The 24,140-nt window shown below is 38.5% G+C and overlaps 1 protein-coding gene across 11 annotated transcripts in view; it reads right to left on the reverse strand.

Annotated features, from left to right (window-relative positions):
* Nucleotides 1-24,140, reverse strand: part of GOLGB1 (golgin B1) — an 86,669-nt gene that overhangs the window by 13,122 nt on the left and 49,407 nt on the right. For all 11 annotated transcript variants that reach the window (XM_061194218.1, XM_061194217.1, XM_061194215.1 and 8 more), the window contains 5 exons: nt 22,630-22,744; nt 19,909-19,982; nt 12,467-17,670; nt 9,685-11,599; nt 4,005-4,183 (listed from right to left, as the gene is read on the reverse strand). In XM_061194218.1, the coding sequence (XP_061050201.1) occupies nt 4,005-4,183; nt 9,685-11,599; nt 12,467-17,670; nt 19,909-19,982; nt 22,630-22,744 (7,487 nt within the window). The remainder of the gene's footprint in view (nt 1-4,004; nt 4,184-9,684; nt 11,600-12,466; nt 17,671-19,908; nt 19,983-22,629; nt 22,745-24,140) is intronic.

Consider the following 24,140-nt stretch of genomic DNA (forward strand, 5'->3'; position numbering starts at 1 on the left):
TCTGCAATCATCCTTTGATTTAAAAAATGTGTTCTTTTATTATCTGGGGAAGTTGCCAACTCCATGGAATAAGTTTAATATATTTTCACTTATAAGAAAGTCTGTAAAGATGTTGAATATGAAAATCTTTTGGATGTAATTTCACTCCATAAAATTTAAATGACCAAATTCTAAACAGCATTTTGCTGTATAAACCTTGCTTAAGGTTTATTTTGAAATATCACGTAAGTAAAGTGCATGGCATCTAGGATCTGTGAAGGAACAAATCTCTTCTATCTACACATTAAGAGCTCTCTTAGGGATGTTACAATAATTATTTTACTATATTGATATCTGTCATCATGGTAGATAATGTAACCTGGATGGGACTCTAGATTCCACCTCATATTCTCTGTATTCACTTGCCTATGTTTGTCCTGTAGCAGCAGGTGAGACAAAGCAGGTGCTGCTTGATCAGCAGCACTTTCCAACATGGAGATTCCCCTTTTAGTATCAAACTCTGAAAGCTTTGGGTTTGATTTTACTAAGGTGGCATGTACCACCATCTTACAGTAAACAGTAATAAAGTCCCAACAATGAGGCTGCAACAACAGGACCTGTTTTTATATACTGTTAAGCACTTATTCGTTACCTTTACTTTTCAGATCAAATCTGAAACAATGAATTAAAAAACCATCCAAAATTTGAGTTCCTATCATAATTTTTTCCCCTCTAATAGAACATATAGCACTGTTAGTCATCTTTAAAGGAAAAGGGCTTGGATTTCTAGATCCAGACAAGATGGAGTAGGTGCATTTTTCCTTATTCCGCCCACTAAGTATAGATAAAAAACCTTGGAAATTATATATAAAACCAAACATAAGACGACTGGAAAAGATGGAGAAGAAGGTAGAGAAGCTCAGGACTCTAGGACTTAAGGAATGACATGGTGGTGACTACACTGGTTTTTCTTTTTGAATTCTACATATCCCAAACTGGGTGAGGGAGGATCCAACAACTTAGAACACGAATGAGTGCCAAGAAAAGTTTGCTGTCTTTTGCCAAAGGCCCAGGAAGGGGAGGACTAGCAAGACAGAAACATTAATGACAATAACCACCCAACTGCAGCAGAACACCATGGAAAGACTACAGTATCTCCCTACCGCCATTAACAAACTCCTAGTGGACAGATTAGTGTCATTCTTGCCTGGAGGTAACTAGGTGCACTTCACCCTCCCTGCTAGGTGGTGTCAGAAGAGGCCAAGTGGGGACTTCCCTGGTGGGCCAGTGGTTAAGACTCTGAGCTCCCAATGCAGGGGGCCCGGGTTCGATCCCTGGTCAGGGAACTAGATCCCACATGCTGCAACTAAGAGCCCACATGCTGCAACTAAGAGCTCACGTGCTACAACTAAAAGATCCCGCATGCTGCAACTAAGGATCCTGCATGCCGCAACTAAAGATTCCACGCACGGCAATAAAGATCCCTCGTGCTGCAACTAAGAGCCGGTGCAGCCAAATAAATAAATAAATAAATATTAAAAAAAAAAAAAAGAAGAAGAAGAAGTGGCCAAGTGTGTACACTGGACTGTCCACCACTCTGGTAAAGAGGTGCCTCTCTCTGACCACCCTCACTCTCATCCTCGCTATGGTGTCAGTGGAGACAACATGTGGAGCCTGGACATCCACCTCCACCCATAACAGACTGAAATGTTTCCCCCTGTTTCTGCAGAGGTAGTAACAGAAGAGGCCAGAAGGGAAGTTTGGACTGTGGGCACTACCCAGTGGTAACAGGTGCCCCTCCTCAATCACCCTCCTGCAGTGTCAGTGGAGATTGAGTGGGGAGCCTGGACTTTCACCACTGCCCAGTGACAATGAAGTGCTGCCCTCCACACCCCTGAGTGGTATCAATGGAAGCCATGTGTGGAGCTTAGACTTCTACTCTCACCTAACAGTAATGAGGCACTGCTCCCTGCTAACTGCTACCTAAGTGGGGAGCCTGGACTTCCTCTGGCAGTATCAGGGCACTGCCTCCCACTAGGGGTATCAATGAAGGCTGAGTAGGGAGCCCACTGGACTTCACCCTCCTCCAGCAGTAAAGTGGCAGTGTTCCCCTTCCCCTGCTGGCATGGTGTCATTGGAAGTCTACCAAAGATTTAAGTAAGACTGAGTCTTAAAACTTATAGGACTCCAAAACGTCCAGGTTACAACTGAAAATCACTCATCATACTAAAAACCAGGGAAATCACAACTTGATTGAGAAAAGAAAATCAATAGATTACAACACCCGAGATGACACAGATGTTGGCCTATATATACGGAATTATAGAAGTATTTTAAAGTGGCCATCATAGAAATGCTTCAACAAGCAATTACTAACACACTGGAAATAAATGAAAACAGAGAAAGCCTCAGCAAGATATAAAGAAGACCTGAATGGAAATTTTAGAATGGAAAAATACAATAGCCAAAATAAAAAGCTAACTCAATGGACTCAATAGCAGATTGGAAGTGATGAAGGAAAAAGAAAAAAAATCAGTGAACTTGAAGACAGAACAATAAAAATTACTGAATCTGAATAAAGAGAAAATAATCAATAAATTGATTTCATCAAAATTAAAAAGACCTTCTCAATGGAAGGATGAAAAAAATAAAGTGCAGACTGGAAGAAAATATTTGCAAGCCACGTATCTGACCAAAAAACCTGTATCTGGGGACTTCTCTGGTGGTCCAGCGATAATGAATCCGCCTTCCAGTGCAGGAGGTGCGGGTTCGATCCCTGGTCAGGGAACTAAGATCCCACATGCCGCGGGGCAACTAAGCCTGCGCACCACAACTACTGAGCTCGCACGCCTCAACTAGAGAGCCTGCGTGCCGCAAACTACAGAGCCCACACGCCCTGGAGCCTGCACACCACAACTAGAGAGAGAAAAAAAACAAACGAAAAAAAAAAAACCTGTACCTGGAATACATAAAGAACTCTCAAAACTCAACAGTAAAAATTAACAACCCACTTAGAAAATAGACAAAACACATGATCAAATATTTCATCAAAAAGGACCTATAGATAAGCATGTAAAAAATGTTCAACATTAGTAGCCATTATGCAAATTAAAACCACAGTGGAACAGCATTACATACCTGTAAAAAACTAAAATTTAGTTACAATATCAAATGCTGATAAGGATGCAGCATTTGATATTGAAACTGGATCACTCATATATTGCTGGTAGGAGTATAAAATGATACAGTCATTCTGGAATATAGTTTTGCAGTTTCTTAAAAAACTAAACGCCACTTATTATATGACCTAGCATTTGCACTCCTGGGCAATTATCTCAGAAAAATTAAAACTTATTGCCCACATAAAAGCCAATACACAAATGTTTATAGCAGCTTTATTTATAATAGCTAAAAATTAGAAACAACACATGCCCTTCAATGAGTGAATGGTTAAAGCAGTACATTCATACCATGAAATACTACTCATCAATAAAAAGAATGAAGTATTGATACACGCAATGATGTTAATGGATGTCAAGGGCATTATGCATGAGTAAAGCTAATTTCAAAAGGTTGCATACTTTAAAAAATTCTCAGAACGAGACAAAATTATAGAGATGGAGAACAGATTAGTGGTTGCCAGAAGTTAGGGATATGGGGATGGGAGGGAGGGGAAAAGTGTGACTATAAACTAGTAGCACAAAGGACATATTTGTGATGATGGGGCAGCTGTATATCTTGTTGTAGTGGTGGTTACATGAGTCCACACATATGATAAAGTTGCATAGAACTATACACATACTTGAGTGAATGTCAAATTGGTGTGAAATCTGCATAAGATCTCTGAATCCTACCAATATCAATTTCCTGGTTTTGAAATTGTACTACAGTGATGGGAAACTGGATGAAGGGTACATGAAAGCTCTTTGTACTATTTTTGCAATTTCCCATAAATCTATAATTATTTCATTTAAAAAAACACAAAAAACTAAAAGAAAAGGGTTAAAAAGCAGGGATTACCATACCTGAGCTGATGCAGCTCATGCTGCCAGGAGAGGTTTTCCTGCCTGAGCTCTTCTTGCATAATCTGAAATGTTTTTGTCTTATCTTGATACTCCTGAAGTTGAGCCTTCAGTGGACGTAACTCAGTGATTTCTTGGTTAATCTGTAAGTATTGCTGCTGCAGATTCTTCAATTCCTTCAGCTTTAACCAAAAGGAAAGTAAAAGGGTGATTCATCACATTTCATTCATTCAGCTGTAAGTCAGCAGCACCTCCCTGCTAAGTCAGTCAACATCACAACTGACTACCAGCATCTAACAGTCCACTGACATAATGGCAGCATGAATCCCTAAAATGGTGAAATACATGCAGCCAGGCTGGTGGGAATCTCCTGATGGAGCGGCCATCAAGGCTGTAGGGCCTGACCACTACTGCAACTTCAACCCCAGCCCACTGGCCCTGAAGTCCTAAGTTGACGCTAGATCTACAACTCTGAGATAGGATAGACTTAAAGGACTTAACAGCTTCTTGGTGGGTGGTAACTCCCTAGAACAAGAAGTGTAAAGATAGATTGGCTTTCTATTTAGCCATGTGCCCTGGCTAGGCTTCTAAATTTTCTTGCATGAATATCAATCTTAGTTCTAGCTTAGCTGATGTTGATTATAAAGAAGGCATTGATGCCCAGGCCCAGTGTTAAGAGCAGTTAGAATTTGGAGTCAGCTATCCTGCCCACATAGTGTGTGATGCTATGCATGTTCCACACACTTTCTAAGCCTTAATTTCCTTCACCTATAAAATGAATGTAATTATAGTACTCCTCATAAAGATTATGAGAATTCAATGAGAAAATTAATGCACTCCACACATAAAAGTTAGTGGTGGTGATGATGATGATGAACTTGCCTTTAATTAGCAAAACTGCCTATCTACATTCCAGATGTATCTTCTAACTCTTTATCCCCAATATTCTTTAAAAGCTTGGTAGTAAGAAATAATGTCAGGACATCTAGGCAAAGAGAGAGGCCTTGAACACACATCTCTTTCACCCTCTCTGGAAACATCACTAAAGCTACAATAAAGGCATCATTTTATAAGCATAAAACACAAGAACAAGAACAAGAGAGGAGTCAGCAGCAACAAAATTAATTTTAGAAGCTGAAAAGCAGATGCATAAATGGTAACTGACTTAACAGATCTGGGAAAGGCAAGTCTTAAGCTGGCAGTAGGAAAAGCCAAGAACCAACAGAATTTACTCTGCAGACTCTTCAAAAGGCTCAGGAATTAACAGCACCAAGTACCTCTGGAAAAGATGGTGATGGGGGTAGGGAGGAGGAGGTGATAGCTGAAATAAGGAGGATTCGATGAAAACTGCTTGAGAACAACTACATCCCTAAATACCCTCCCAGTTCCACACTTTTTGTTACTCTGACAGACAACTAGAATTTTATTCTCTAGAAAAAGTTAAAAGAGTGTCTCTGGACTATGGAATACTAGGTACAGTAGAAGGTAAAGGTACTGCTCCAAAACAAGGGTGATCAAGTGAATGTATGCTTTCTGAATGCTTGAAGCCTTTCCCCTACTTAGCTTGAAGAGTGCTGGCACACAGGCCTTTACCGTCCATAAGGGAAATTGAGAAGTCTTCTCTAGAAAATCTGACCAACCCAAGAGGAACTAAAAATATCAACATGGGGACTACCCTCAAAAAGCTCAGCAAGATCACCATGCACTGAAACTCACAGCTGGTAAGTCCCACCCACAAGCATTTTAGACTCTGCCCACAAACATGAAGAATAAACCAAGGATTAACCCTCACCTGAAGAACAGCTAACATTAGGCAGGGATAAAAAGAAACTAGAAGAAAAGTAATTCAGAAGACATCAGCAGAAGAAAGAATGTCATGTACTCAAAGACTTAAGAGAATATTGGAAATTAGAAACATTATAGTAGAAATTTTAAAATTATAAAGAAAAACTCATTATGAAAAAATTTCAAAGAACAAAACTACCCCCAATCTTCTTGGAGAGATAAATTAAGAATATATATCCATGAGACAAAAAAAAAAAAAAAAATCTTTAGAAATCAGGAACATGATAGCAAAAATGAAAACTTCAATATAGGATTCATACGATGAAGGTGAGAAAATCCTCCCCAAGTAAAGCAAAAACAATAAAAAAGGTAAGAAAATTATAGAGCCAATCCAGAAGGCCCTACACCTAAACAACAGGACTTCCAGGGAAAAATAGGCAATAGAGAAAAAGGATGGGGGAAAATGGTAAAATAGAATTCAAAAGAATTGCCCAAAATTGATGAGCATGACTTCTTAGATTCAAAGGACTAGACAGAATGATAAAAATAGACCCACACCAAAATACATTATCATGAAACGTCAGAACACACAAGACTAAAAGATTCTATTTACAGTTGACCCTTGAACAAGGAAGGAGTGGGGGTACCCACCCACCGTGAAGTCAAAAATCCATGTATACTATTGTCGGCCCTTCATATATGCGGTTCTTCTACTGAATATATCCGCTGTTCTGCATCCACAGAGCCAACCACCCACTGATCCTGTTGTACTGTAGTATTTACTACTGAAAAAAATCTACGTATAAGTGAACCCATGCATTTTAAAGCCATGTTGTTCAAGATCCAGCTGTATTTCCAGAGAGAGAGAAAGAGATGAGATGAGGGAGAGAGGGAGAGAGACAGAGACAGAACTATCTCATATACAAAGGATCAAGGATCAGAATATCTTCAGACTCCTGAACCACAATGTAAGCTAAAAGGGAACAGATGAATGTCCTCACAATTTTGAAGGGAAATTATTTTCAGCCTAGAATTCTATACTCAGCCAAACTATCAATCAGGTGTAAGAGATGACAAGACATTTTCAATAAATTTACCTCCCCTGTATCTTTTCTTAGAGAGTTACTGAATTATTTATTCCAACAAAATGATGGCACAAAACCAAGATGAGGAAAACATGGAATACAAGAAACAGGAACTCTAACACAGGAGAGAAATGGAGGGGGATATTCTAAGATGAAAACTGTGTCCTAGGAGTACAGGGCAACTGATTCATTTAAGAGCAAAAAAGAGATTCCAAGAGAATTTTCTTCCTGAAGACTAAATAGATAGGAATAAACATCTTGAAAAATGTGGATTAAATGGCAGTAAATCTGGCGTTAATTACATTGATAAGTACAAAGAAAACTAAGTAAGCAACAACAACAAAAACACAGTTATTCACTCCAGGAAAAACAAAGGTGTTGAGGAAAATAACAGTAACACATGTCTCAGGTCTAACAGCATTTGTAGTCATAAAAATGTAAACATTGAATACTGATTTAATCAAAATTAAAATTAAATTACATCAGGACAATGGGGAAGGGGTTGTATATTGAAAATGCACGTCTATACTGTGAAAACAGAGGGAGTAAAGAGAACTAAACCGTGTTAGCATATAAGAAAGTCAACAGCTAATGCAAAGAATGAAAAGCCAAGATGCACTATAAACATGATATTTAGCTACTGAGGAAACACCAAAATAACAAATTAAAAGGGTTGAAAGCAGACTGCCTCAGAAGAAGGAGAAACAGGGTTGGGAATGCTACTGTTTGTTTTTCTTATCAAACACTGTAGAATTTAGTGACTCATCAAATATGTGTGTATAGCTTTATCTTTTAACCCAAAACTAAAATAAAAACATATTTTTGTTTTGTTTTAAAACAAACATATATTCTTTATGCAATCCACTCACTCCTCTAGTCCAGATACTCTAAATGTTAACTTTGGAATAGAGCAGATCATCAGAAAGCTGTGTGTCTGGAACTGCATTTTAGCCACTTGCAGAGGTAACTTTAGTGAATTACTCAAAATTCTTTTGCTATGCACTTACATCAAGGGACAGCTAAATAAAAACCCTATAAAACAATTATTATATTTACTAGAGAAATAAAGAATGTTTCATAACTTCACAGTGTCCTCCCTATGGAAACACAGAAGAAATTTCTTGCAGGCCTCAATACTTAAAGAATAACTATTCTTATCTGTTCCAAGTAGTTTTACTTTCTTCCTTTTCCCTAAAATATGGACACTGCAATTCATACACAAGGTTTTAAAATTCTGTACTTCTGATGGCTGCCAGACCTCAGAGCAAAATTAGTGGTCCATCTTTCTAATAGGATATTGTGATATCCCTTTGGGATAAGCTTACTCCTAAACTAAACTTACTCCTGGTTTAATCTTTTTCTCTCAGATCCTAATTTTCTTTTCCTTCCCAGTTCCTCACCTTATATTATCTTGAAAAACTGTTCATATCTTTATATGCTACCTCAAATCATTTTCAGACTGAAATAAGTATAGACAAACAAAAAGGCACCCCTAGAGATTTGCTCTACAGCCTTTAGGTAGGAGTGCTTCATTTGATTATGCGAAAATCCTAAGGAAGTTTGAACACATATGAAAACTCCAGAATGTTTTCAGAGCTGTTTGTTATGTCCTAGTAGAATCCTAGAATCCCCTGGGTTAACTCCTTGCCACTTAGACCTTCAGACTTTATTTGCGAAACTTCCCTTTGACTAATTACGTAAAGAAGAAAACCAAAGTCACCTAAGCTCCTTTCAGACCTAGCTCATCTCTTGGGTGGTCCTGAGGGAAAGGAAGCATAGTGTAGGCAGAGGTGACAAACTGCTGGCCTAGGCTGACTGTTTAAACTGATAGTGATTGAAATAAGTTATCGTACATGCAGCCAGTGGCTGAGAGACTAGAAACTTCAATGCTCATGAGACAGACTGAGAACAAGATATGTGGAAAAGAAGAGTTGATGGACAATTAACAATACATTCAGCAAGTATGCAGAAGGGCCTCAGCGGCTGTAGCAGAGCCTGTATGCAATATCATTGAGTCAGGCTGTCAGGCCTTCATGTGATTTTTAACCCTGCCTAGGCTTTATGATTTGTTCACGGCAGATATAAAAGCCTCAGTCTCAAAAGTTCCTATAATTTCCCTACACAACAATTTCACAAAATAGAGAAAAGTGTTTTCAGTGACAACCACACATATAGAGAATACGCATCAATTTTTGATTATCTACCATATGATTAACTACCCTTCTGCTAAAAACCATGGGAAATATGAACAAGTACAAGACATGACACATTTACCAAGAGTTTACAATTTAATTGGGGAAATAAAAAATAAGGGTATAGAAATTAAACACACACACACATACACACACACCCATATATATCAAGGCAATATGGGACAAAGGAAAAGAGAAGCACTAGGGAAGTACAGACAGAAGGTAATAGACAATCAAGTGATCTGGAAATGTAGCCGGAGGATTTGAGCTCTGGGGCAACCTTTAAAGAGTAGGAAATATGTGCCCAAAAAAGGAAAATGGAGAGGACATTTTGGTTCAGAGGATGGTAACATGGGTAAGTAGATCAGTTTGTGGGTGAGTAAATCAGTTTGGCTGAAATGAAGAGGATGAGTAGAGAAGCAGTAAAAGAGGATGCTGGAAAGAGAGGCAAAAACAAACTATAGGGTATTAAATCCAGACTAAGAGGTTTGAATCATCCTAGAATGCCCAGAAAATATGAATAAAATTTTTCTTATCATTTTCTATAAAAATGAAAATCAATTTAAAGAAAGTTTCAAAAACTCTCAAAAGAAGATTGGAAAGAGAAACCTAGATACTCACTAGTCGGTCTCGGTCATTTTGAAGTGATGACATAGCTTTTTTTAAACTCTGTACTTCATCTGGGCTGGTTGCAGGTGGGGCTGCAGACCTCTGCTTCCCTTCCTCTGACTTGCGGAATTTCTCCAGTTCACTCAACAGGCGATCTCTCTCATTCTGTAGACTGGCCATAGCCTTGGAAAACGACTGCACTTGGTTGTAAGAGTCTTCTAGTTGTGAGGACAAGTGAAGCAGTTGGTCATCTTTGGATAGAAGCTGTTGGTTAAGTTTCTCAAGGTGGGGCAAGCTGTTATCCTCAGTGGAGTTAACTGGAAATGCAGCTTTAGAAACAAGAACATCTCTCTCCTTGCTTAAGAGGCCCTGCTCTTCTCTCAGCTGTGCCAACTCCTTCAGACTGGCCTCATATTTCTTTTTCAGTTCCTCAACTTCCTCATTGGCATGATCTCTACTGTCTTGTAGGGAACTCATTGACCTTCCAAAAGACTGGATTTGTGCTGTGAGATCTTCATTTTCTTTGGTGACCATGAGTAACTTCTGTTCCATCTCTACCAGATCTCTTGCTAGCTCCGCCACCCTCTCTTCCGCTGTTTCGGTTTCATTTCGCATTATCCCTGCATCATGATGAAGATGCTTTAATTCCTTCTTCAGTTTAACTTCAATTTCACCTACCTTTTTGGCAGCTTCCTTCTGAACACGAACCAATTCCTCTTCCAGTTCTGTAACTCTCTTCTGAGACAAAGAAAGGGTAGTATTTAACTTCTGTACCTCTTCTTCTTTTGCTTTTAATTGGGCCTGAAATATTCCTAAAGTACCTTCTTCTTGCAAGGCTGTCAATTGTTTCTTTAGTTGGGATAGAGATACTTTTAAGTTCTCAATCTCTTTAGATAAACCTCGTTTCTCCTCCTGGAGGGCAAGAGAGGACCTCTGCAGCTCCTCCTTTGCTTCCTCAGACTCCTTGAGCTTTTCTTCTAATTTAGCATACTCACTTTTCACCTCCTTAGTCTGCTGAAGTTGAGCTTCAAGGAGCTGCTTTTGCTGACAGTCCTTCCTTGATATCACTTGGTTCAGGTCTTCTCTATATTGGATCAGTTCTGCATTGAGCTTGGCATTCTCAGAATTGAGATCATCCATATGACTTCTCAAGCATCGAATTTCTTCCTTCAGCTTATTATTCTCAGTAGCAGCATCCTGGATGAGTTGGTCTTTTTCCAAGATCACAGAGAGATGTCGCTCTTCCAGCTGTTGGTAGTCACCTACTATACGGTCTCGGTCATCCTGGAGAGAAGACATGGATTTAACAAAGGAATTCAACTGAGCCTTCTGTTGCATGTTCTCCTTTTTCATGTTTTTCAGTGTTTCCATAAGCTGATTGGTTTTGTCAACAGCTTTTTTGTTCTCTTCTTCTAAAACAGTATTCTCCTCCTCCTCCTGGGACAGCAGATTTTCCAATTCTTTAATTTCTTTATCATGCTGCTGATGCAGTTCAGCAACAGCTACTTGGACTGCCTGTTCCTTGGCAGAAAGCAGGCTTATAATCTTCTGCTCTTTCATGTTTATTTCTTCATGCAGCCTACTGGTCAGTTGTCTGGAGGCCTGAAGATCTGTCTCTAGCTGTTCATAACTGAACTTACAATTTTGGATATCAGCCTCTTGCTGCTTTATGATCCCTTCCAAATTTTCTTTATTTTCCTTATATTTTTCTAAAGAGTTATTTAAATCAGTTGACTGGTCTCTGAGAATCTTCAGTTCTGATTCCAACTTAGCTAATTCATCCTGAGAACTACGGTATAGATGTCGAGTCTCTTCTAGCTGGGAAAAAAGTTCTTTGTTTTCTCCCTGTAGAGTATCACAGACCTTCTGCTGAAGCTGGACCTCTGTCTGAGCTTTGGACTCCCAAATCTGCTTGTCATGTTCAAGCCTAGAAAAAGAGAGAAGGTCATTAATTACAGATTTCAAGGGAAAAGTACTTGATGCCTAGGGAACACATACTACAACATGTACTCAGATCTACAAGTGAATAAATATTCATAATTGAAGGTGTTCATCTTTTTAATAAAGAGGTATTAGCTCTACTGAATGTTCTGTATTAAAGGTATATTGCACCTAAGAATTCATATAAAAATAAACTCCAAAGTATGTTGCTATTAGTGACATGACCTTGGACACTCTAAAGAGTGCCCCCAATTTTGTTCTTTGCTCTAGACAAGCTGTTGTCTGGCCCCTTAAAGGAATAATCTTGGTATGAGAGGCAATGAGGAGACCTGTCTCAGAGCAGAAGGATCCTACTAAAGATGAGAGTACAAAGTGTGGGGGACACTGTTATTTCCTGAGCTTGAAAAGTGGTATAAAATTGGAGTTTGAAGAAAGTAACTCTAGCAGGCATATGCAGTATGAATTGATGTGGAATATGAGGAAGAGAAAAGAGGAGATCGTTTCAGAGGCTAAGGCAGTAATTTGAGAGTACAATAATATGTACTATGGTAAAAATTCAGACAACGATAACGGAAATGAGAAGAAAGGAAGAAATCTAAGAGATCTCTCAGTAGAAAGATGGGTAGAGAAGCAGACGTGAATTTTCCATGTTAATACAAGTTGTAGCAGAAAGTCATTTGCATGTCATTTGCAAGAGAGCGAGAGAGACAGAAGTGAGAGGGAATACATCTTCGGGGAGAATTTAAACCAAAATTAGTCCCATAATATTAAAGAGAATAGAAATAGTTTAAATAGAGACTTCCTTTGCCTTCAATTACCTTTGGAAGAGCAAAAAAAGTCATTATTCATTTACCTGGAAATGTTGATCTTCAATTCCTCCATGTGGATGGACATCTGCCTAAGCTGATCCTTTAGAACACTGAAATTCTCTTCTTTAAGTCTAATTTCTTCTTCTTTGGTTTGAATAGCATCACTGAACTTCCTCTCCCATTTCTTGGCTTCATCTATCACCCTGTCCCGATCATCCTGGAGGGAAGACATGCTCTTAGTGAAAGCTGCAAGCTGGGCCACAGTACTATCCAAGTTTTCCTGAAGTTGCTTAACTTCCTTGTCTTTCTTGTTCAAAGTAACCTGAATCTCTCCAAATGTCTCTTCTAAGTGGATTTTTTCTCTATGCAAAGCATCCAGTTTCTCTTGCATATTCTTCTTCTCTTTCAGGTGTTTCTCCTCTACCTGCTCCAGTCTTCGCTCAAGATCTTCATCCTTTTGTTTCATTTGGCTTTTAACTGATTCTTTATTTGACTGAAGCTCCTTTTTCAACTTGAAATTGTCTGCTAGGACCCTTGCTGCTTCACTTTGAGTGTCATCTAGCAGTACTTTGAAGCTAGCTAATTCTGTTTCTGCCTTCTTGCGATGTTCATTGGCTTGAGACAGATTTTCTTTGGTTATTTCCAAATCTTTCTGGGACTCAGTCTGAACAAATTCTAAGGCCTTAACAGTTCTCTCCAGAGCACTGATTTTCTCTTGGTACCTAATGCAATCCTTCTGCAGCTGCTTTACTTCTTGCTGTTTTTCTTTTAACAGCTCCTGAAGTTCCTTTGCATGACTTTTATTGCCAGGCCCTTTCTGAGCACCTTGTATTTTCTCCATATATTCTTTTCGTATTTCTGATTCCACCTTAGTTTTCTCCTTGACTAACTGCTGCTTTTCTTCTTCCAATTCACTCACACACTTTTTAAGGTTCTGCATTTCAGATTCTAGTAACTCATTTTTGATTTGGGCATCTGTAACATCCTGATAATAATTCCCAATGCTTCCATTAAGTTCTGCTAATTGATTCATAAGCCTCTCTTCCAAATCATCTTTCTCTTCCTCTGCTGTCTCCTTTAGCTTGGTAACTCTGGCAAGTTCTTCTTGGATTTGCTGATTTATCGAGTTTATTTTGGTTACTTCTTCCTGAAGCATTTTTAGTTCACCATCCTTTGCTGATATTTGACTCAATAAAGCAGCTCTCTCATTTTCTAAAGTCTGGCTAAATTCCTTGTCTTTCTGCTTGTCCTCCTCTAATTCAGTGATTCTTTCTTTGAGCTGATCCATCTGCTGTAGGTAATTATTAATTGCATCATGTAAGCTGACATTCTCACTTATATCAGGCTTGGCACTGTTCTCTGAATGAATGGATTCTGAATTTTCAGACCTTGGGTTCACACTTGGAGAGTTTTGCTCATGGGCCTCACCTGGAGCAGACTGGGTTGCCTCTTCAGTGACAACCATCCGGTTATCATGTTTCTCAGTGGCCTCCAGGCTAGCTTGTTTGGATACATTACCTTCTATCTGATGCTTCAAATCCTGAACCTCTTCACTTAAAGAGTCCTTCTCCATCATTAAAGCCTCAAACTCCTTAGAAAGGGTTTTATACTCTGTTTGGACCCTTTCTAGTTCCTCCTTCATGTCAGAATTGGAAGAAAGAAGTGCTTCCATACTATCTTTAGATGTACCTCCTGCAGGGTGTACCTCTGCTCTAAGCCTCTCATTCTCTTCTTCCAACTCTAGGATTTTCTGCTGTTTAGATTTAGCAAACTTTCTCATCTTTTCTTTCATCTCCTCCATTTCCTGTTTAGCTTCCTGCAACTGCTTTTCTGTCTCTTTCTTGTTTCCTTCTGTGCTTCTTAACTTGCCGTATAGTTCTTGCTTCTCTTGCCTCACAGTTTCTACCACATGCTGAATCCTTTCTGCCTCATTACTAACATTCTCATAGGACTGCAGAAGAATTTCATATTCCTTTTGTAACTCTTTGTGTTTCTCTTGCCACTCAGTGCTTTCTGCAATCTTAGAACATTTCAAAGATTCAATTTCTTTCACTAAGTTTTCCTTGTCTTCAGTAAGACCCTCCAGAGCTAATTTCAGACTTTCACAAGAACCATTGAGACTTTGATTTTCCATTAAAGATCTGTCCATTTCTGCAATGAGTTTGTCTCTTTCTTCCTGAAAAAGAGCTAACTTTCCTAAGAATATATCTTTCTCTTTATTTTGAGCAGAAACTTGGTTTTCCACATCTGCCAGAGACTTGGTGAGATGTTCAGTGGTATCTCTGGCCAAAGACAACTCTTCTTGGAGACGTTTGTTTTCTTTTAGTACTTCTTTTCGGGAAATAAGGGCAGCTTGCAGTTTCCTCTGTATTTGTTGCTTTGCTTTACTTTCTTCTCCACTCTCTTCTGGTTTCTGCTTCATTTCACAAAGCTCCACCTGCAACTGCTTTATCTTCTCATCATGTGCTTTGGCTTGCATTTCCAGCTGTGTATGTAGAGCCTTCACTAAATCCTCTTGTTCTGTTATCTCTGTCTGTACTTTAGTAAGGGCTGTTTCCTTCGCACTAAGCTGTCCAGAAAGGTATCTAACTTCTTCTTCTTTTTTGCTTATGAGTTTTTGCAGTTCATCTAGTTCAGGCTGTAATTCTCTTAAACGTTCTAATCCAGTGATTTCTAGTTGACTGCTTTCCAGTTGTTGCCTCAGGCTTTCTGCGTGGGCTTCAGCTTCATGGGACGTTGCCTTCAGACTTTGCATTTCTAAATTCTGTTTATTTATCTGCTCTTGTAACTGAAATACCTCTTCTGATTTTTTAGTCAGCTCACTTACTGTAGAGCTAACCTTCAACTCTAACTCTTCTTTCTCAGCCTCTATTTCTTTCAGCTGTGTCTTAATCCGGGCAATAGCAGTATTGCCCTGCAGACCATTTGTATCTCCAGGATGAGAAGGCCAGTCTGGGCACAAGTCAGACTCTGAAGCAGGTTGAGCAGGTTGCTGCTCTGTGGCTTTGAATAAAGGTTCTTCTAAACCTTGACTGGGAGAACCTGGTTCCCGCTGGCCACTGCCTGGGAGTTTTCTGTCCGAAGATTCCTTTACTTGAATCTGTAGTTGCCTTAGTTGGTCCCCAATGTTCTCACTTTCCTTGCTTTGCTCATCAAACTGTTCTTGCAAGCGATTATAGTCATCTTTCTGTTGCTTGAGTTCCTCCCGAAGATGTCTTTCTTTCTCCTGTGCCTTTTTTAGAATCACCTTGCGAGAGGTTAATACTTCCTGTAGCTTCTTTTGAAGTTGCTCCTTTTCATTTTCAAGGTCCACTATTTTTTCTTCCAGTTCTGGTTTCCAGTGTTCTCCACTACCTGCACCAAGTGGACTGATGGCTGCTGCTTCTTTTACAGGTGCTGCTGAGTCCCCATCACCTGCATCCTTGTTACCTGTGGTTAACTTTTGGATAACTGTTTGGTTTTCAATGATTTCTGCTTGGAGCAGATCTATTTGGTTTGTCTTCTCTTGCAAATTCTGATTCATCTGTTTGACCACAGCCTGTAACTGTTCTTCAGCTGCTGCCTTTTCTTCCAAATCCTTCCTTACGTGCTCTAGTTCCACTTCCTTCTCGGATATTACCTGTTTTAAAGATATTACCATTTCTATTTCTTGGCACTTAGAAGTCACACATTTTTCTAAGTCTTCTTTGCTTTCTTTATCTTCCTCCATTTCCCTCCTCTCACTCTCACTGAGTGGGGTGTCTTTCCTGGGTTCATATTTCACTTTGGCCAATTCCTCTTCTAATCTACTGACTCTCTGTAGAAGTTCCTTTCTGTTAATAAGAGCAGCCTGGAGCTTTCTTTTTCTCTGCTCACTTTCTTTCTTTACAAGGTCTAATTCATACTGAAGTTCTTCTTTACTTATTAGCCCTACTGGGTTCAGCTCATCATAATTCTGTTTAATGCCAGAAACTGTTTCTTTATCTTCTTCCACCTGCTCCTTTTTGGCCTCTTCAGCTCTGGATAATAAATTCAGCTGCTCTTTAAGTGTCTTAATTTCAACCCCAAGAGAAAACTTCTCTTCGTTAAGCTGAACCATTTTCTCCATCATACTAAAGCTGATTTCTGTCACTTGCTGATCCTTCTCCTCGATGGTTTGTTGGAGGATTTCCACATCTTTCTTTTTCTCTAGTAAGAGTTGGTCCATTTTTGCTATTTCAAGTTCCTTCTGTGAAAGAGCCTGTGAAAGTTCTTCCACCTTATTTGAGATATCCCTCTCACGGTCTGCCCCCTCGAGCACTTCACTTTCCTTCTTCTGCAGCTGGCTCTGCAGGCTTTTGATCACTGTACTCTGCTTGGAAAACTGAACCTGCACATCATCCAGTTCGTTCTGTAAAACTTCAATCTTTACATCTTTAGATTTGGCTTCTATGCTGAGACTGTGGATCTGTTCAGTGAGCAAGTTGTGATGAGCAGTCTGGCTTTCATAGTCAAGTCTTCTTTGCCTTTCTGCTTCTGCAAGGTTCACTTCCAGTTGCTGTACCTGAGCCCTCAGTTCCGTTACCACACTAAGTTCCTTCACCTGAGAAAGAAGCTGGTCTCTTTCTTCAGACAAAGCAGTGAATGCACTATTGGTGTTTTCAGCATTTTTCTTAAACTGTTCAATCAGCTGGGTTAGGTTGCCTATTTCCTTAGCTTTCTCATCTAAATTTTTCTCATAGATCTCTTCTGCTTTATGAAGGTTTAACTCAAGCTCCAAAATTTGACCTTTTAGCTTTTCCAATTCATCCTGGTGATACTGACAAATACCTGATACCACAGAAGGGGATTTATCATCATCATCCTGCTTTGCTGATTTTAATTCCATTCCAGTGTCATTTAAAGATATTTCCTCAGATGTTCTGTGTTGGTATTTAATGCTCATCTGTTCTTCTTTCTCAGTTGTTGGAAGACCGCTCTCTTCATTTGGCATGGGGGGAAAATGTTGCCCTGTATCTTCAAGCAATACTGTCATTTTAACTGGAGGTATTCCTTCACTCTCTGTCTGTTTCATTTCTTTTTGGTCAAGGACTTCAGGGTCACCCTCTGCCCTTTTGCCTTGAAGCTGCAACTTAAGGAATGCAATCTCCTCTTGGGCTTCTTTCATTTCCAACAATAAAATGGATAGTTCTTTATGCTTCTGAGAAAATGTGTTCTCCAGGACATCTTGTCCACTTTCCTCAGCAGAAGAGCTGCTCTTGTTGAGCCTGGCAATATCAACCATGCTCATCTGTTTTTAAAAAAAGAAAGAAAAAGCCTCAATCAAATGTTTTATAGAAAAGAGCCTAAGTAGGGACTTCCCTGGTGGTCCAGTGGTTAAGGCTCCGCACTCCCAATGCAGGGGACCCAGGTTCAATCCCTGGTCAGGGAACTAAGATCCCACTACCGCAACTAAGCCCTCACGCCACAACTACTGAGCCTGCACACTCTAGAGCCTGTGCACCGCAACTAGAGAAGCCGGCGTGCTGCAACGAAGACCCAGTGCAGCCAAAATAAATAAATCTCCAATATAAATAAATAATAAATAAATAAATTTATTAGAAAGAAAGAAAGGGAGGGAGGGAGGGAGGGAGGGAGGAAGGAAGGAAGGAAGGAGCCTAAGTAAAAACTGGTATTTTGTGCATTTTCCAAAACCTAAAACTTTTCTGTCCAAACCTTCCTACCATAAAACTGCTAAATACTTTTAAAATCAGTTTTCCCAACTTGGACCTCTGAGGGCATCCTGTCAATCCTGCACTGAGGTCATGTCATATTCATAAGACCTAAGGAAACCTGAGACTCAGTTTCTAAATATTCCTCACTTGGGAAACTTTCTTCAGATTAAAACTACTTATTTCTCCTAAGAACTGCTTAAAAATAAAAAGGGAAGCAGGAAATGAATTAAATTTTTGTTTCATCCCATGCCAAGGAGGAAGTTAGGGATTCCTTTTCCTAAACTATCTATTGAAATGGGAAGTATTAGATAAGACAGCCATTAACAGACAAATATCAAACAACTTGATTGAGATGAATTACCAGGATAAAATAATCAAAAAGGAGTTCTGCTGGGGATTGGGAAGATATTATGGACCTGTTTTACAAAATATTAACCAAGTTACTATTACAAGGATTACTGTGTTAGACTGCTCAATCCACATAAATTATTCTATAATTGTTTTCTTGGGAAACAAAACCAGTGAATCTCATGGCAAAGTTATTATTTTATTAAATGAGTTTGGGGACATGGGTTCAATCCCTGGTCTGGGAAGATCCCATATGCCACAGAAAAACTAAGCCCGTGAGCCACAACTACTGAGCCTGTGCTCCAGAGCCCGCGAGCCACAACTACTGAACCCACGTGCTGCAACTACTGAAGCTTGTGCGCCTAGAACCCGTGCTCCACAACAAGAGAAGCCACCGCAATGAGAAGCCCACGCACCGCAAAGAAGAGTAGCCCCTGCTCGCCACAACTAGAGAAAGCCCACGCGCAGCAACGAAGACCCAACACAGCCAAAAATAAATAAATTAATTAATTTTTTAAAAAAAGGAAGTTACATTATTCCCCAAAGCCATTTATGAGTCTATCACTGACTTCTTGATTGGAAGGACAATTAAACACAGTACAGCTAACAGTACTCTTAAATCAGCAGAATATTGAGCAACCATACATTTCTCACAGTGATTTTTAGGTTATAAAAAGCACCATTCTCTGACGATACCCTTTTTAATATAATCCTAAGTGAAACTGTGCCAACTGGGGAAGGGGATTTGGGGAGAGACTAGAGACTTTATCTAATCTCTTCACTGAGACACTTTTCTGATATGGGTAAAGAAGCTGAAATAAATGATAACCTAGCATGAAAAATGGGTTATCAAATCCCAAGCAAGTGCTACTGTACTTGCGTTGGTTCTGAACAAACAAAAAAATTCCAAATATTTAGAAACAAATGAGAGTAAAAGATAAATAATAACCATTACGACTCTTAAATCTCATTTTCCAGGTAATGTAATTCTCTGTCAACATTAGAAAATTGCAGAAAAGCTTAGGTTTGAAATTACCTCCCTTTGATTGAGCTCATATTCTGACTATTTTAAGAATGCATCGGTCTTCCCTGGTGGCGCAGTGGTTAAGAATCCGCCTGTCAATGCAGGAGACATGGGTTCGAGCCCTGGTCTGGGAAGATTCCACATGCCACGAAGCAACTAAGCCGGTGCGCCACAGCTACGGAGCCTGCGCTCTAGAGCCTGCGAGTCACAACTACTGAGTCTGTGCCCTAGAGCCCGCGAGCCACAACTACTAAGCCCGGGCACCTAGAGCCTGTGCTCCACAACAAGACAAGCCACTGCAATGAGAAGCCCGCGCACCACAACGAAGAGTGCCCACTCACCGCAACTAGAGAAAGTCCACACACAGCTACGAAGACACAACACAGCCAAAAATAAATAAATAAAATAAATAATTAAAAAAAAAAAAGAATGCATCACTTACCTCACTGACGTCTCTATCTGCCTCTCCAGTTCTCTTCTGAGCCTCTAGGAGAGTAATCTGAGAGGACAGTTTTTCTGAAAGTCACAAAATAAATATCCTTAGAAGATAAATGTGGAGTGTTTGAAAAAAACAGAGGTATGATTGTGTATGAGGCTATTTGAGATGCATGAAATAACCAAGAGGAAAGAACAGACAAAATAGTTCGGGGGAGATAAAACGTTTATTTTATTAAAGAAGTTGCAAAAGAAGTGAGAAGATGAGATATAAGATAGAATGGTACTAGGTGTTAATTATTAACCTGAGTGAAGTATAATAAATAGTGGAAGGCTTTAAAGGGGAAAAAAATGCCAGAGCATATGACAAAAAGCAGCTATTTCTGTGGCATAATTTGGGACTTCTAGGGCAATAAATTTAACTTATCTATAACCCTTCTGTATTCATATTATACATCATGTATTAATATAGCACTTATAATGTCTTCAACATTCTTTCACATATGTTCATAAGGACGTCAAATTTTAGCACTAGAAGGGAGCTATCCAATCTCCTCAATGACCATATGAGGAAACAAAGAAATGACATGACCTACAGCTAGTTCATAGAGCTGGGATCAGAATTCAGTCTTCTGAGTTCCACCCCATGTTTACAAAGTGTGTATTTAAAAAGGGTAGTAGTACGTTGGAGGATAAAAATATTGAGTATTAATAAGCCCCCAAGAAGTTTATACTCTTTCTGAGAAGTTAAGACAAATATACTAAAGAAACAAACAAAAGAAGCATATTTTTTACACTACATCCAAATGTCTTAACGTGACCTACATGATTTGACCCCACTTATTCTACAAACTCTTCTGCTTGTACTACCCCTTTTTTGCTCACTCTAATCCCAAGAACACTGGCCTTCTTTCTGTCTGCAAACATATCAAATTTATTCATACCTCAGGGTGTTTGCACTGCTCTTCTCTGCTTGGGATTCGATTTGCTCAGCCTCTTTTTGCATGGCTGTCCCCTTTTCATCATTCCGGTATCAAGTGCTCAGAGAGGCCCACCCTAACCACTCTGACGCTACTTTCTTCCTCCCCCAGGCACATGTGCAGTAGCCTGTTCTATTTTTAACCTAATACTTATCACTCCCTGAAATTTTCTTATGTATATACATGTTTATAGCCTGTCTTGTCCTCTAATATGTTCAGAGCAGTATCCTTAGCAACTAAATTAGTGCCTGGTACATAGGAAAGGCACCATAGATATTTGCTGAATGAATGAATGAACATTTATGAAACAAATGAATTCAAGACTGTATATAATATGTTCAGACATTTCACAAGGTTATTTGAGGAAGGAGCACAGTGGTAGAAATGGAAGCACAAAAGGTGAGTTTAATAGAACATGACTCATAAAGCAAAGGTAACCTATGAGACCAGACACAAAAACTAATACAGAAAACAAGTCCAGTGACCCCTGCAGGAAAGAACAAAGAGAATGGAACTCACATAACCTCTAAACCACAGTGAGCTACATGAAAGTAACAGGGACTGCTTGCAAAACTACAAAATAAGCATCATGGATAAGATCTCAAAGAAGTATTTTCAGTGGGTTGAATAATGAACTGAATTTGTGGTGTTCTTTCTTTATCAGCAATGGTGGGACTAGTCTAATAAAGGTATACGATCCCTAGTTTATAGCTAAGTGGAACTGTAAGATGGTTAAGTTGGAAATATTGGCTATAGACTTTAGGAAACGGTACAAACTTTATTCGGTATTCATTCTCACTCTTAAAGATAAAGCATGGTAGTCAGTTACTCCAGGATAAAATAGATAAGTAAAACGTTATTAACTACAAGTTATTAAAACCATAAGGTCCTTATGAAGCAGGTGACAAATGGAAGGAGGTATTATCTTCATTCTTACTAACTGTTCACACACAGTCCAATAGAATAAAGTGCTAAATTTAGTTCAATCAAACAAAACTTTATTCAGCAGCCACTCATTTGCCAGGTACTATTCTAGTTCCTGGTAAAGCAAAAGATGAAAAAAAAAAGGCCCCTGCCCTTGAAGAGCTTATACTTTATCTCTGAAGAGCTTATAGTATAAGACATAAAATTATAAATAGATGATCTTAATACAATGTTAAAGGAATGCAATTTGGAAGCACAAAAATGCATTTAACTCAACTTTGGGAAATTAGGATCGACTTCCTGAAAAAGATAATGCCCTAGTTGAGGTCTGAAACATGAGTAAGAATTAGCCAAGCTAAAGAAAAGGGATAAGGTTCTAAACAGTATATAGTATGAGCAAAAACCAAAATGGTTTCTACCTCTGAATCTTTATTTATACTGATCTCTATTATCTCACCCCACAAATTTATTACTAGGAAAGTCTTTTCTCTCTTTATTGTGGCTATTTAAAAATTCATTGTCTTATTAAGGTCCTATTCAAGCCATACTTCTGAGAAGATTCCTTGGCCACTCCAAAATGAATATAATACAGATCTCCTGCAGCATCTATAGCCCATACTGCAAAATGTTATACTTATGTAAACACTGGTATTGTGCTTAAATTGTTTAATGTGTATTAATCCTAACTTCAATAATTACCAGCCATGCTAAGACCTTTATTATCATAGAATCAGAGAATCTACATGTTATACATATATAGTGATAAAATTAGAGGCACTTGTGGGCTAAGAAGTCAGAGAATTATGGTTTTCATTTATACGTACCATTCTCAGCTTTCAGCTCCTCCAGCTCTATAGAATTAAAGAGCAAGGCTCCCTTTTCATTCTCTAGTTCTACCACTCTCTTCTGCAAAAAGGCAATACTCTCCTCAGTGACTGCCTAAATTGTAGAAAGACAACAAATTAATGATTCTCCAGTACAAAACTCTCATACTAATGTCCAGACAGCCTCTGGCATTTTTGTCTTCTAAAAGTTCTCCAGCCATGAAAATACTTTAAAAATAGCATCTACTTATCTGCCTAGGTAACCTTTAAAGTAATACTTTTCATCTGAAGACAGAAAGAGAAAATCTTTCACACAAATTTCCAATTCGTTGGCTTTTGAATTTAAGACTGAAGTCTGGATTACAAAGAGAGAAATCCCAAGTCTATTGCACATGAAAGAAAATTTTCATAATCCAAAAAACTAAAAGTGCATTATGAGTTCTGGAAAAACTTCAAGTAATCTAATATATGTGTAATTGGAGTCTCCAAAGGAAGGGAGAGAGTCAAAAAAATATTTGACTAATTAACGGCAGAAAATTTTCCAAATTGATGAAAACTATAGAGATTCAAAAGGCAAACTCCAAGCAAAAGAAACATGAAGAAAACTATGCAAAGGCACATCATAACCCAAGTGCTCAAAACCAGTGATAAAATCCTAAAAGCAACCAGGAAAAAAAAAAAAAAAGACAAGGATGACAGATTTCTTGTCAAAAACAAAATGCAAGAAAAAAGATAGTAGAGTAATAGCCTTAAAGTACTGAAAGAGAAAAAAAAACCTATCAATGTAGCTTCTCTAGTCAGCTTTTAAAAATATCTTTTAAAAACAGTGGAGAGATAAAAATGTCTTCGAACATACAAGAGCTATAAGAACCCATCACCAGCAGACTTGCGTGCTCATGACAGCACACACAGATTAAAGGAAGTCCTTTGGGCAGAAGGAAAACAAAACCAGATGGAAATATGAAACTACACCAGAGTTTGGCAAAATTTGGAGCCTTCCACCTGTTTTTGTAAATAAAGTTTTATTTATGGCCTAAAAGCTTAAAATATTTACCATTTGACCCTTTATGGAAAAAGACAGCCAACTCTTGATCTACCCTAAAGAAAAGTACCAGAAATGGTAACTGCAATGGTAGTTAAGATTTATTTTCTTATTATTTGAATCTTCTAAAAGATAAATGACTAAACAAAAATAAAAATTTTTGTTTATAACATGTTATATTTTTGTACTTTTTGTTTATAATATATGCATAAGTAAAATAATAATAATATAAATCCCAAGAGTGAAGAAATAGAAGTATATAATTGTAAGGTTTTTATTCTATACTTGAAGAAGCACAATATTGTATGTAGGTAACTGTGATAAAAATGCAGACTATAATCCCTAATGCAGTCACTATCATAAAATAAAGAATTATAGCTAATATGCTGAAAAGGGAGAAAAACAGAATCATAAAAAATACTCAACGAATTTTTTAAAAGGAAGGAAAAGTAAAAAAGTAAAAGACAAC

The sequence above is a fragment of the Eubalaena glacialis genome, chromosome 6 (genome assembly GCF_028564815.1).
Source record: "Eubalaena glacialis isolate mEubGla1 chromosome 6, mEubGla1.1.hap2.+ XY, whole genome shotgun sequence".
NCBI lineage: Eukaryota > Metazoa > Chordata > Mammalia > Artiodactyla > Balaenidae > Eubalaena > Eubalaena glacialis.